General features: G+C 37.9%; 1 protein-coding gene across 5 annotated transcripts in view; it reads left to right on the forward strand.

The window, feature by feature from the left end:
• The window catches only part of SMARCA2 (SWI/SNF related BAF chromatin remodeling complex subunit ATPase 2), a 117,684-nt gene extending 105,743 nt beyond the window's left edge, over positions 1-11,941 (forward strand). For all 5 annotated transcript variants that reach the window (XM_082074466.1, XM_082074469.1, XM_082074467.1 and 2 more), the window contains 5 exons: positions 4,748-4,853; positions 5,649-5,750; positions 9,056-9,188; positions 10,317-10,459; positions 11,032-11,941. In XM_082074466.1, coding sequence (XP_081930592.1) covers positions 4,748-4,853; positions 5,649-5,750; positions 9,056-9,188; positions 10,317-10,459; positions 11,032-11,067 — 520 coding nt within the window. In that variant the 3' untranslated portion in view covers positions 11,068-11,941. The remainder of the gene's footprint in view (positions 1-4,747; positions 4,854-5,648; positions 5,751-9,055; positions 9,189-10,316; positions 10,460-11,031) is intronic.
• Positions 11,942-14,043: the final 2,102 nt, after the last annotated feature.

The raw sequence follows: 14,043 nt of genomic DNA on the forward strand, positions 1-14,043 counted from the left end.
TTTGATGCTACTACTAGTTTGCATTGTTTAGTTAGCAACAGCTGACTTTGAATCCCAGAACACTGATAGCTCTATTACATACAGTGATTTTCATTTCTGATCTGCCTCCTCCCCATAGCAGGTGGCTGTTGACCACATTTTAATAAAGCTGATAAGAAAATTGGAGGGTGGACTTCTGTGGTGCCCTGTCCACATTTCCTGCTTGGCAAGAGACTTCTGTCTGTGGTGCTTAGCATTTTGATCACTGTGTCATTAAAGACAAAATGTTTAAATTTGTGCCCCTAGCATTCTGATGTTGACGAGGAATAGCTCAGGGAGAGGGTATTTTTCTCTGTATGTGAAATTGATTTTATTCTGACTATTTCCAGCTGTTTTCTCAAGTTGCCAGTTTTTAACTGTTGTAAAATGGTGAGTAATGTAATTAGCCAGTACTAATCTAAGTACTGATTAATTAATCCAACTGGTACTCTTGAGTATTCAAACATGCAAAGCAATAATTCTTATTTATAGCCCAACCAAAATTATGGAATACATAGCCATATGTCAAAAACAGGAATTACATTAAGTTTTTTTTTACCCAATTCCATTTCAGTGTTGGGGGCAGGTCCACCACGTAGTACTGCACTCAGTTCCAAAAAGGAAGAATCAGTAAATACATGTAAGGAAAATGAATCATTTCCATACATAGCTGGGTTACTGCTGGAAGTTATTAAATGCAGAGGAACCACCTCGCTATGTAAATTCTTTAATTCTCCTCCCCTCACACACTTTGTTTTAAAGAGCATCCTTGTGAGTTGCACTTGATTAGGACTTGTAATTTGCATACCGTAGCTCTAGTTGTGAGCGCCCCAATTAGGGCAGGCATGCAGGGACTCTTCCTTCTGACCACTCTAAATGAATTTCAGTATTTGTTAAAAGTGTGAAATTTGCCACAAATGTGAGAATGTCTTGCAGTTTCACCTTCATAGTTGTCTCTCTTTTTGATTCCAAATGAGAAGGGGTGTTGATAATTGTAATGCTTTTTGACAGGTCAGCGGTGGCTTGCTTCCAGCCACGTGCTGCCGGGGAAGACAAATACAAAAGAAACCTTGTACAAATGAAGCCTCATTGTTCCTGCATTTGATTCCACTGAAGATAATATTGACTGAATGCGCGGAAATACACGCTTTTATGCACCTTGTAAACAGTTTCACTAAAAATGAGAGAATATCAGAAATATTGAGCACAAATATTTTTCTAAACAAAAGTATTTTTTAAATGAGCAGCGTTTCTTAATGATATTTAACTCATACAGCATCCAACTTTTTTTTATGTGAGCATGCATAGGAATAGCGTGTTGATGCAGTAGCAGTGAACTGTCACTCAGTTCTTTTGCAGTCAGGTCTTTTAATTTATTCTGGTCCTTCTTCCCTTCAGCACTTATCCTGCTAGTTGCTAGGCAACTGTAAGTAATTTTTACTGCGCATGATTTTTATGTGGTAGTTGTTGTGGTTATTATTTTCTAATTACAAGAGTGGGGACAGGGATTAAAATCAGAGTTGCATTAATAATTACTAATTTTCTCCTGTTGTATTCACAACACAGCCATTTGAGATTATGTAAGAAAATACCACATTAATTTACTAGTATAGATGCACACATACAAAGGGAACAGAAGATAATATTTCTTTGTGAGAGGAGGTTCTGTAAAAATGATAGAACAGAATAAGCTGTTATTGATCTAGGTAGACAAAATCGGGCACTAGTCTTCTCTCTGTTGCATATTTCATGGCCTTAATGCTTTTTCTTTCACAGCCTGAAATTATTCTCAGTAATTAATTATATCAAGCAAAAGCTTGAAAGTTTTCTATGGCCTTCTTAGTTTAATAGAATGTGTGAACAAATCACAATTGGCTAGATTTATGTCTTGAAAAGAGGATATTGCTCTTTAATAATTTACTACTGTTATTTTTAATATAAAATGCAATATAAGGGTGGGTGTGTCTATGTTAAAAAAGAGAAGAAATATATAGCTATGAAATAAAAAGCTCTATATTCATCAGAAGCTTTTTTGATAGGACAAATATGCTAAACATGTTGTAAATTTTGATTGACATTAGATTATTAATAGCTGTTTTCCTTTATACTTAAATAATTACCTTTTTTATTAGAATCTGAAGTGTAGTTGAAGCAACACTAGCATTGGTGGTTTAGTAGTTTATTTCAACTGGATACTTCTGTTAGAATAAAGCTGCTGAAGTTTAAAACACAGCAATGATATCTCGGTCCTTCTGCATAGCAAATCCAGATTCATACTGCACAAAGTTTTGAAAGCAACTCTTCACACTATTTAAAGGATTAGCTTACATCTATATCGTATGTCGGTATATTGCACAGATTTATTTTAATAACTTTATTTGGTTTGTGAAGTCAAGCACACAGAAAAATAGGATATAACAGAAAAAAAGGTGGAAACCTAATGTGATCTCCCCAGGAAGGTAGGTTACAGTATGCTGTGTAATGGCACGATAGTGTATTGCTCTGCTTTTCCACAGGACTGGTGCCCTGCATACACAAGGTGGGCACTGATCACTCAATGAATGGCTGAATTCCCCCTGGTCTTCTTAATAATACTCGTAAGGAGTCTGAATGTTTTGCAGATACAGAACATTTTTCACAACATTTTATTCTCATTTTACACATGGGGTGTAGAAACGTGAATTCTAACATACCGGTTGGGCACCAGAGATCTGGTTTCTCAGCATACTTAGTGTTCCATAGGTTCTGAACAAATGTCATTGATCTCAGTTGCAGCTATGAGTGCTCAACACTTCTGGTTTCTTTAACAAAAAAAACTAATACAGTCCTCAATTTGCAAAGAATTAGAAACACGCTAATTTAGTCAGCCGTGTAGTGTGTACTTAATGTGTTGCTTTTCGTTGTATTGCTTCCAGTTTCTCTTTGGGAGAGCAGTCTGAGATGAAGAGAGGTTCTGTCGTTTGACATGACGTAGCCACTCGTGCAGCTCACTAACAAAGATTGGTGCCTTTAAATCCATGGCGTAAACACCTCCCACTTTGGCAGAAGTATGAAAATGATGAATTTGTATGTTTGGTCTGCATCAGTACCAAAGAAGATAGTGGTGCAGTGGCCTGAGTTTCACAGTTATTTGCTGACAGGAGAGAAACAGCAAGACTTGGGATGACAATTATCTGGTCATTTTATGATTTCTTCTATTTCAGTAACAGGGTGCTTCCTGAATAAATTAGATGTGTTGGATGAAATTGCTCCCAGCTGCCTGGAGTGTGCGGTGCAGGTGGTCTGTCAGGGAATCTGCCACAAAGCTGTGTGGTTTAAGTAGAGCAGGAGTGTCCCAGGAGTAAACAGACAATAAGAAGTCTTGGATTAGGTGAGCAACAGCAGTTTAGGAAGTTAGGAAATTCTGTTTGTTTCTGCTTGTTCATTGATCTATGAGGTCCATAAGAAAAAGTATCATCTCAAATTCTGATGTTCTTTCAGGCATTAAGAAATGCCTAAGATATAGTAGGCATTCATTACTTCGTAAAGGCAGAAGTGTTCTGGGCTTTTTATCATCCATGGCAGAATTGCCTCAGTCAGCCTGTGATTCAGGATTAGTTTAGTGTGTCTAATAAGATCCCACACTGCTGTGGATGTTGACTGCAAGAGAGAAGCTCTGGTCAAGACCAGGACTCGACTTGTTGCCCAGCTCCTGTGAAGGTTTGGCATCCCTGAGTTATCGTCCAAAAATGAAAATGAGAGAAAACAGGACATTTTTGGAGTAGCAGGGAGAGAAGGAAACATGGAAATATGGGCTGGGAAGTGCTTGTGAGTGCTATGTGAAGTGAATTACTTTTTTTCTGCTACTTTGTGAGAAAAATGGCACACACAGAGGAAAAAAAAAAGTCTAAGCCTAGAACTGCCATCAACACCTTTCCTCTCCGGGTGACTTATAGCCATGTATTATTTGGGAAGCCGAAAATAAGAAGATTTAAAAAAACCCTAAATTTGGAGTTGTTAAAACAGCTATTAATGGAGGATGAACAACAGGAAATCTGGAAATCTTAGAAATTCTAAACATCTGTAAGTGTTAGGCAACATTCTTAGAGTATGGAACGTTTTGAGATAACTCGTCACTTTATTTCAGGTGACCGAAGAAGTACAAATGGCAGTAGTGATTTTCAATACAGTTACAATGATTTTTCCAGAATCTAACAGTCATTAATGGAAGTTAATATTTGTTTTTCATTATAACATCTAGTTAGTCTGTTAATAATCATCATCTGGTATGATGGAAATCAGTATGAACAAATAGTTTGCTATGGTGAGGCAGTACAAAACAACTATAAACTGACCAAGAAGATAAACTTGTAGTGGCAGGAGGGACACTTGCTAAAAATTATAAAACAAAACTGAGAAAAGGTTAAGACTGTACTTCAGGAAACCCCTACGGAATTGAGATTCATAACCTGATCCTGCTTCCATAAAGACTTCTACATATGTATCATCTTATAATGATGATGATGTGTTAGGACAACAGCACAAAGGATATGTATTAAATTGTAAACTAATTCTCTGTACCAAATTAAAAAATCAGAGCAGGGCTCAATTTCAAAGTATTTGCAATAAAAATTTGTGATTAAAAAAAAAAAATTACTTTTTTTTTTTTATTATGCTTAGATTGTGTGTGTGTGTTTGGAGGGGAAGGTCATGGTAATTCTTCGCATTATGAGTTTGTTTCTCTCAACAGCTCTGGACGGCAGCTGAGTGAAGTCTTCATTCAGCTCCCATCTAGGAAAGAATTACCAGAGTATTACGAGTTGATTAGGAAGCCGGTGGACTTCAAAAAGATAAAGGTAAGAAACTTTCTGGAAGTGAAGATTGCTCCGTTTCTTTTGGTATACAGAAGGGTGAGCATAAAGTCATCAGTAAAATTACATAATGAATATTGCATGTACCTGTGTTCTTGGCTTACATTTTAAACTTTGTTACACACCTTGTTAGGAATTTTAGTTAGTGTACATTGCAGCGTATCACTGTAATTTCGAAGTAGAATAAAAATGTAGCAGTGTGACAGGAATGGCACTTTCGAGATTACATCTTGGTGTCTCTTTTGCTAAGACCTAATTATGAATCTGTAAGCATATCTTTGATAAAAACAGAGTGTTTGCAAAGTTTTAATGGTTCTAGGGCAATATAGGTATCTCTAAACTAGCATGACATCTTGGAATAGCCAGGTCAGATCCAAACACAGGTTAGCATATGCGATTTAGGCAGCTTGTTGCACATTAGGTGATGTAACAATTCTGTGACTTTGATTCATGTCATGACTTATTTTGTTTCTGTGCTAGAAAGAAGAAACTGGAACTTTTTTTACCAAAAGAGCTCCATTTGTTTTGCTTTTGTGCTTTCCAATTAGCACAGCAATTGCTTAATTTTTTGCTCTATTAACCTGGTGTATCTTCTTGAGTAATATGTTAATAATATGTTTTAGGACTTTGTTTTAAACAGATACTTGGTCTTGATTATTTGGAAAAAATTTTTAAAGAGAAAACTTTTAATGTGTTGAAATCAAGTATTAATTCAGTGCCCTGTCTGCTGTTTTTCTTTCTACACCATACTTCTCTTCATTTCGTCAACTAATGCAACAGGAAAGAATTCGCAACCATAAGTATCGAAGTCTTGGAGACCTGGAGAAAGATGTCATGTTGCTGTGCCACAATGCGCAGACTTTCAATTTGGAGGGATCACAGGTCTGAATGAACGTCTTTGTGTTAAACATACAGATTTCCCCTATCTAATGTTTTCAGTGCTTGTGAATTATTATGTATATGTAAACTCTGTGTTTTAATTATTATTTTCAATAGAGAAAATGCCCAGCTTCTTAGAATCATCTAGAGTTCACTGGACACAGCTGCAGTGTGTGCATGTAGAGAAATCGGTTTTTACTCCGAGATCACTTTTTTTCTGATCTCTGTGTAGTTTAGAGCTGCTATAAGACTATTTGAATCTATAGTAAAAGACAGTACATGCACAGTGATACATCAGCTTGGGTTTACCAAAGTGAATGCAAGAAAGAGCAGGTTTAAGAGTACAACTTAGGGTGGGGTGTTGAGGGAAGACTTCATAGAGAACTCTTCCGTTCTGCTCATGGAACATAAGAATGCAAGGGTTGTAGAGCTTTTTTGTGTGAAGCTTTATAGTTTCTGAACCCTCTGGTAGTCTTTTAGTACTGAAAAAAAACAGTGGCCATTTTAAGAAACAGTAATAATAAATCCCAGATGAGTTTCAGAGGTTTGGAAGGCAAAATCTCTCATCTCGAACAGCTGTTTCACACATACAAATGCACTCAGTACTGTGAATTCATAACAGGACACTGACACAAAATGAGACATTACAAAATCTGGATGACAGATAAGGAGGTCTCTCAATATAGCGAAACATGGTCTTGAGTGATTATTTTTATAGATAAGGTCCAAACACTGTGATGCAAACACAACATTAAGTTGAAGCAGAGAAAATGAGGACCACTCTCATAATGTGCAAGAGTTAAAAAATTATGTTAAGAGAAACCTAAGTAAAAGTAAGCCAAAGGCTGAGTGGGTAGAAGTGTTCCATAGATACTGCTACTCAGTTCAGAAATAACCTGTATCAGCATATTGCAGTATTCTTCTCCATTCCACTGTACCAATATCAATTACCAGAGCTGCTATTACTTTTTATAATGTGAAGCCCAAATAACTCATAGCTATGATTTTTTATATTTCTTTCTGTTAAGTTCTTACACAGCTCATTTTGATTTCCAGTGAATTGTGGAACACTTCTGCAACAGTCTTCCAGTTTTGAAGGCTGCCTCATGTTTTTCGTAATAGTTCAGCTCCAGCTTGGCTCCGACATACCAATTCACTTCAGTAAACTAGATTATTTGTGTGTGCACACAAAATGCATTTGTTTAAGTACACAGTGACTTCAAGTGAAATTCTACATGTTAGTTCTGTTAGTATGATGCATGCTGCTTCTCCTGGGAGTAATGCAGCTCTATCCGAGCTGGAGCCTTATGCAGGGCTTTCAGGGAGAGACAGACTTTGTTTTTTGATGCTTTTGTCTTCAGTGTAACCTCAGCAATTTTGAGAGTTTTTCATGTTGGAATGGTGAAATGAAATACAGGCATGTAGGGAGTTAAAATTGTTTGTGTCTATTGAAACTGAAGATGTCGTTGTTTGTCATGAGGTTCTGTTGTCATTGCTTCTGCCTTTTTGAAGGAAGTTCCACTCTTATTTCTGCTTGTTTTTTGAAATCTGTTGGAATTGGATTTGGTCAGAATAAGAATACTTTTATTTGCACAGCTTTTCCCAAAACAGCCCCAGGTTTTTTTTCTGGATCAAAATAGATTCTGAATATTACAAAATTCCACAGTAAGTTAGTAATTTTTTAGACCTTTTCATTTCTCTAGGAAATTCTGTTTAATATTCTAAGTCACAGTGATACCTGAAATATGTAGTGACTGGCATTAAAACAGTATAATGTTGTATGCTTCCCTGATTCTTTTTGTCTTGGAAAGGTGTTTGGTGTGAGAAAGGACAGTAAGGTTAGTTGAAGGAGACATTCCTAAGTACAATGGAATATGCTCGGCCTATCTGTAAGAAAAATAAATGGTCCTCAGGAGAAACTCAAGAGCTTCTGTCAATAGCTGACTTGAAAAACGTAGGTGTAAGAGAAAGTCAGTAATCATTTGACTTCAAGGAAGGAAGCTGTGGGGTCTCACAACTCATTAATGCTGTAAGACAATAGGAGAAAAGCCTTTTCAAAACATTCATGATCATCATCTATATGTCAAGAATTTTTGCCATGGTCAAGAGCAGTCAAATATCTCATAACAAAAAGTGCCTTGGTAGTTACAAAATGGGGAACTATCTGCAGTGAGAGGCAGTTTTTCTAAAAAGGACTTGGTGGTCAAGTGAAGAAAGAGAATTGCATATTTCATGGAAAGTATCCTGAACAAAGTTTTTTTTCTCGTTCATTTTTTTGAACCTGCAAAATATTAGAGTAGTTTTATTGGTTTTAACTTACAGGTTGTGTAATGGCAGCCAAAAATCCTTCCATTATCTTTTTCACAAATACCCAGTGTCCTTTAATACAAGAAAGTCTGTATTTCAGCCAGAGGAGTAGTATGACAGCCAAGGTAGTTCAAACAATTATGATGATAAAACCAAACACAATCTATTACTCTGTACCCTTCTGTTAACTATTCTTAATTTTCTAGTGCTGAATTGTCCAGTAATTGGCTTCTGATGTTTTACAAAACAAAATGTACAAGCTCATTTTTTAAAGTGATTATGAAGTCCCAGATTTGTAGCAAGAAAACAGATTTTTATTGTGTTAATCTGAGAAATGTGATGCAAGTCAAATGTAGTCCTCTCACTCGTGAGAGTGCCCTCATGCTTCTGGTTAAAAAGAGTATCTGAGGTACCCAAGCTACAGGAAGTATGAGAACATGTGCTAAGTTTATAATAAGCACCAGTTGTAATTTCTTTTTCAGTGTTTTTAGATCTAAGAGGAAGGAAGAAATGAACTACTTCAGAAAAAATATTTTCCTTGTAGCCACTTTAGGTTTCAGAAAAAAATAAGGATAATTAACACGAGCATTAGCTACTTGTCATTATCAACATTGCTAAACTATAACTCATTTTTTAATTAAGGTGTTTACTGCTGGAGTTTGTTGCTTTGACAGGTTTTCAAGGCCATTACGATCTAATGAAAATACACAATAGTTCCTGTGGTAATAAAAATACTCCAAGAAAAACACTCCAACTGGATATTTTCGATGTTACACATTTTAGGAATTGTATTTTTATGGCTCTCTATTGCCAAACCTCTTCATTTAGGGCATTAAAATAATGCTTACCTGTCTTGTAAAATTCATGCAGCAAGCATCGGTACTCAGTATTTGAAAAGGCTGTATACCTGTGGGTTTGTGCCAGAAATTAAGGTCCATGCTGTGAATTTTTTATATTGCTTGACTTTACAGTTCTGACATAGGTTTGTATTCCTGCTGTAGATCTATGAGGATTCCATTGTTCTTCAGTCTGTGTTCAAAAGTGCTCGACAGAAGATTGCCAAAGAAGAAGAAAGTGAGGAGGAAAGCAACGATGATGAAGATGAAGAAGAAGAAGAAGAATCAGAATCAGAATGTGAGTTTTCTGCTAAATACTGAAAAGAAAGTACATCTGGGGATGGAAGAAGAGATTTTTCCAATTTATGTGTTGAGACTGTTTATGAGGTTGTATTTCTATTGGTGAAAGTAACTTCTTAGTTTGCTGCTTTGGGTGTTAACAGTCATCTTAAGTCTTCTGCCTATACCACTTACAGTGCAGTAAACTATTTTTAATCTAGAAACAAATTACAGAAGTGCTTTGTGGAAGCAAATGTGACTGGCTATGAGCATTTATAAACCCTTCTGGTCCTGTTTGTGTTATTTGTGAATAGACAGGCCTGGAGAGACTAGCGACAGTCGTTATCTATGGATAGTCAGCCTTCAGGCATGGCGTGACAAATAAAACTCATCACTTGGTTAAGGACCAGGTGATGTTGCAAATATTCTTCAGTGTGACAAGGATTAGGTGAAACTCTGACTGTTTCAGAAGCAGAAGGTGACACTCATTCCCTGCAGACTTAAAAATGTGATAGAGTGGAAGAGATCCTTTCACTCTACCTTCTGCCACCCAATACATCTGCACATGCCCTCCAGCCACCCTATCTGTCTAGTTACAGAAAGTATAGTATTTGACTCCAAGCTATTCTTCCATGTCCATCAAGCAGGTGTGGAAAGCATGCAACTTTAGCAGTTTGTTTGGAAATGAATGGATGTTCTGGAATCAGGAACTTAACGTGTTCTTCAAAAAGGTGTCAACACAAAACTTTTTGGTCATCTCCACAAAGCATTTCTGTAGTTTAGAAATTGTCTGTTTGTACAAAGGATAGACATTTCTGTGAGCAAGGGAGAAAGTATTTTTAGATTTGTGTCTACCCACAGGACCGTATGCTACCTGTAGACACCCTGTGTTGTGAGAATGAGCAGAAGATGCATGTGGTCAACTTAAAGTTATTCTTTATGGTTTAATACAAATTACTGTTAAAACTAGCCAGAAACAGAGAAATAAAAGCAAATACTTCTGCTTCATGGTTCCACAGTCCAAATAAAGATCACAGACAAATATCTTTTCAGGCTGCTACCAGGCGTGAATTTCTGTGAACAGAGACATTTAAAAGTTGATAAGTGAAAGTCATATTCATTTATACTATTAACTTTTTTTTTTCAGCAAAATCAGTGAAAGTCAAAATCAAGCTGAACAAGAAGGATGAAAAAGGTCGGGAGAAAGGAAAAGGCAAGAAGAGGCCAAGTCGAGCAAAAGCCAAGCCTGTCGTGAGTGATGATGATAGTGATGAGGATCAAGATGAAAATGTAAGTTTTGTTGACTGAGACTGTGGAAGTGGTTGCAGTAATTGCGTCTCTACCCTGTCCTGCTTGCTGTCAGAATTCTCAAATAGTCATTCTTAAGCGCATTTTTAAACTGTATTGATCACTGTGAGAGTTGAATGGGGATATTAACTGTATCTGTGTGTACTTACGATATCTGGTCCCAATGTTGAAGGACAAGATGTCTAAGAAGTTATTTCTTGGAGCTGTTCTTACTTTCATTGAACCTTGAAACCTCATGGTCTGTTTGCTTTTGTCCACAGATGAAAAACTATTAACTTGTGTTTTTTGTTGGGTTGGTTGTTTTTTTTCGGTGGTTGCTTCAGCTATTGCAACATTGCAACTCTGCATCTTTCCTTCTCTAAAGAAGTCTACAGCAATTAAATGGAATGTCGTGAAAGAGGAATATTAGATAACATAGTAGCTTTCTTAGGGCTATCTTGATGAGTCAGTTTGCCATTTTTCTTCCTTTTTCTTTCTTTTTATTCCTTCTTTAACAAACTCCACAGAATAGCTGGCAAAGAGTTTCTGACTTGTCTTGTGTCTCTTACCTCTAGGACCAGTCGGAAGCAAGCGGAAGTGATGATGAGTGATCCGTAGGGTTTATTTTCTTGGCAGAACTGACCCCTAACCCTTCTCTTCTCCCTTCTCCTATTTTACACCCAGTGTATTCATTTTGTCAAATAGACATTGGGTTGTTTCTGTATTCTCATTCTCTATAAATTAGCTTTAGGATAGTGCCAGACAAACATATGATATCATGGTGTAAAAAAGGAAAAAAATGTAACATATTGTGACCAAATGGGCCTCAAAAGATTTAAAACAAAACAACAAAAAAAAAGCTTTTGATGGAAAATGTGGGTTGATAGTATATTTCTATGGGCTGGTTTAACTCGGTAATGGTTTGGTTGTGCCTGGTTTTATCATTTGATAAGATGTTTTTCAGTGGCATAAGAAAGGAGAAAAAAAAAAGTCTTTTGTAGCATTGATAACCAGGAGAAGCCATTAAAAGCCACTGGTTATTTGATTTTTCATTAGGCAGTTTAAAAAAAATTTTTTTGGTCTGTATTGTTTTTTTACACTGTGGTACATATATGCAACTTTGTTTAATAGCTTATAAATGTACAGTAGTTAGCGTTCATCCACCTTGTCCCACATATGTTTTTCCACTTTATGCTTGGCGATCTTCAAAAAAATGCTTTTTGAATTGTATCAAATTTATGTCTACTGTAAACTTTGCTTAACTTTTTTTTCTCCTCAATTAAAAAAGTTGGCTTAAAAAATGCTATTGAATATTGCAATCTATATAGTGTAATGGATGGCTTCTTTCATCAGACTGATCTATGTTACCAATGTGGATTATCACCTTTTCCCTAAAGTGTACTTAATCTTTGCTTTCTTTGCACAATGTCTTTGGTTGCAAGTCATAAGCCTGAGGCAAATAAAAATTCCAGCAATTTTAAAGAATGTGATGTTGGTGCTTTCCTAATAAAGAGATAAGTTAGCTCAATAGATGCAGCCTTATGTTACGAGTGCCACAAAAATCTTTTTATAGTAGGGACAGGAGGGCAAGAATGTGTCCTGTAGGGGGGTCCACTGTAGTCTGTCCTGAATGTAAAATAAGAACTCATTCAAGTACCATAGAAGTATGTTCAGAGATAGAGAGAAGATATGCAATACATGCTAAAATAAGAGTAATAAAATTGAAGTAGTAAAATAATACCTTAAAGTAAAAGCGTGGTTCATTACCTAATTACAATTGAAGTGATTAAGTAATGAAATAAACATTTCTTTTTCTTTCAGGAAATATATGTCTGTAGGTCTCAGTGAGCATGACTACAGGTAGCTATGCAGGCAGTCAGCCCACTGCCAAGTCAGTTTATTTTAAGTATGATCTTGAGGTGTCAGAGTTGTGATGCACTAAGATGTGGTAGTGTAAACATTTGAACTACATATCTACAGTTAATGTTGCTACCCTGGAAAATAAAAATTCTTTATATTTGGGCATATAGTGAGTAGAAAATGTGCATCCTAGGATCTGATTTTTAAACAGAACATTTCTTTGTTATCTGAACCATGTGTTTCTGTGTCTACATCACTTGTGACACCCTTGTGACAATGGAGGTTGGCGGTTATGTGGGCTGCAGTAGGACAAGTGTTGCCAGCAGGCCAAGGGAGGTCATCCCTCCCTTCTACTCAGCGCTGGTGAGGTATATCTGGAGTTCTCTGTCCAGTGGGGGGCTCACCAGTGAAAGAGAGACATGGACGTACTGGAGCAAGTCCAGCAAAGGGCCAGGAAGGTGCGTAAAGGACTGGTGCATATGCACTGCAAAGGGAGGCTGGGAGAGCTTGGACTGTTCAACCTGGAGAAGAGGAGGCTCAAAGGCACCTTATCAATGTGAAACTAGTGGTGTTCCCCAGGGGTCGGTGTTGGGTCCAGTCCTATTTAACATCTTTATTGACGATTTAGATGAAGGGATTGAGACCATCATCAGCAAATTTGCTGATGACACCAAGTTGGGAGGGAGTGTCGACCTGCTGGAAGGCAGGAGGGCTCTGCAGAGGGATCTGGACAGACTGGAAAAATGGGCTGATTCCAATGGGATGAAGTTCAATAAGGCCAAGTGCCGGGTGCTGCACTTTGGCCACAACAACCCCCTGCAGCACTACAGGCTGGGCGCAGAGTGGCTGGAGAGCAGTCAGACAGAAAGGGACCTGGGGGTACTAATTGACAGGAAGCTCAACATGAGCCATCAGTGTGCCCAGGTGGCCAAGAAGGCCAATGGTATCCTGTCCTGTATCAAAAATAGCGTGGTCAGCAGGACAAGGGAAGTGATCCTTCCCCTGTACTCTGCATTGGTGAGGCCACACCTGGAGTATTGTGTTCAGTTCTGGGCCCCTCAGTTCAGGAAAGACATTGAAGTGCTGGAGTGGGTCCAGAGAAGAGCAACAAGACTGGTGAAGGGACTTGAACACAAGACCTATGGGGAGAGGCTGAGGGAGCTGGGGTTGTTTAGTCTGGAGAAGAGGAGGCTTAGAGGTGACCTCATCACTCTCTATAACTACCTGAAGGGAAGTTATAGCCAGGTGGGGATTGGTCTCTTCTCCCAGGCAGTCGGCAATAGGACAAGGGGGCATGGGCTTAAACTCTGCCAGGGGAAATTTAGGCTGGATATTAGAAAGAAATTATTTACGGAGAGAGTGATCAGGCATTGGAATGGCCTGCCCAGGGAGGTGGTGGACTCACCATCCCTGGAGGTTTTTAAACTGAGATTGGACATGACACTTAGTGCCATGATCTAGTAAATGGACTGAAGTTGGACCAAGGGTTGGACTTGATGATCTCTGAGGTCTTTTCCAACCCAGTCGATTCTGTGATTCTGTGTAAAGTGAGCACCACCAGCGCTGTGGCTGTTACAGAGCCAGGCCCGTTTGTTCCACGATGAAAACTAGGCCATCCACATTGCTTAGGTCTTCTGGAATGGGTGGCCATAGCATAAACCTTTCCAAAGCCTTCTCTTTTATGGAATGCAAGACCCAAGGAGACACGCTGAGCTGTGTGTTGAGCC

This window comes from Streptopelia decaocto, assembly GCF_964273445.1.
Source record: "Streptopelia decaocto genome assembly, chromosome: Z".
NCBI classification, from domain to species: domain Eukaryota; kingdom Metazoa; phylum Chordata; class Aves; order Columbiformes; family Columbidae; genus Streptopelia; species Streptopelia decaocto.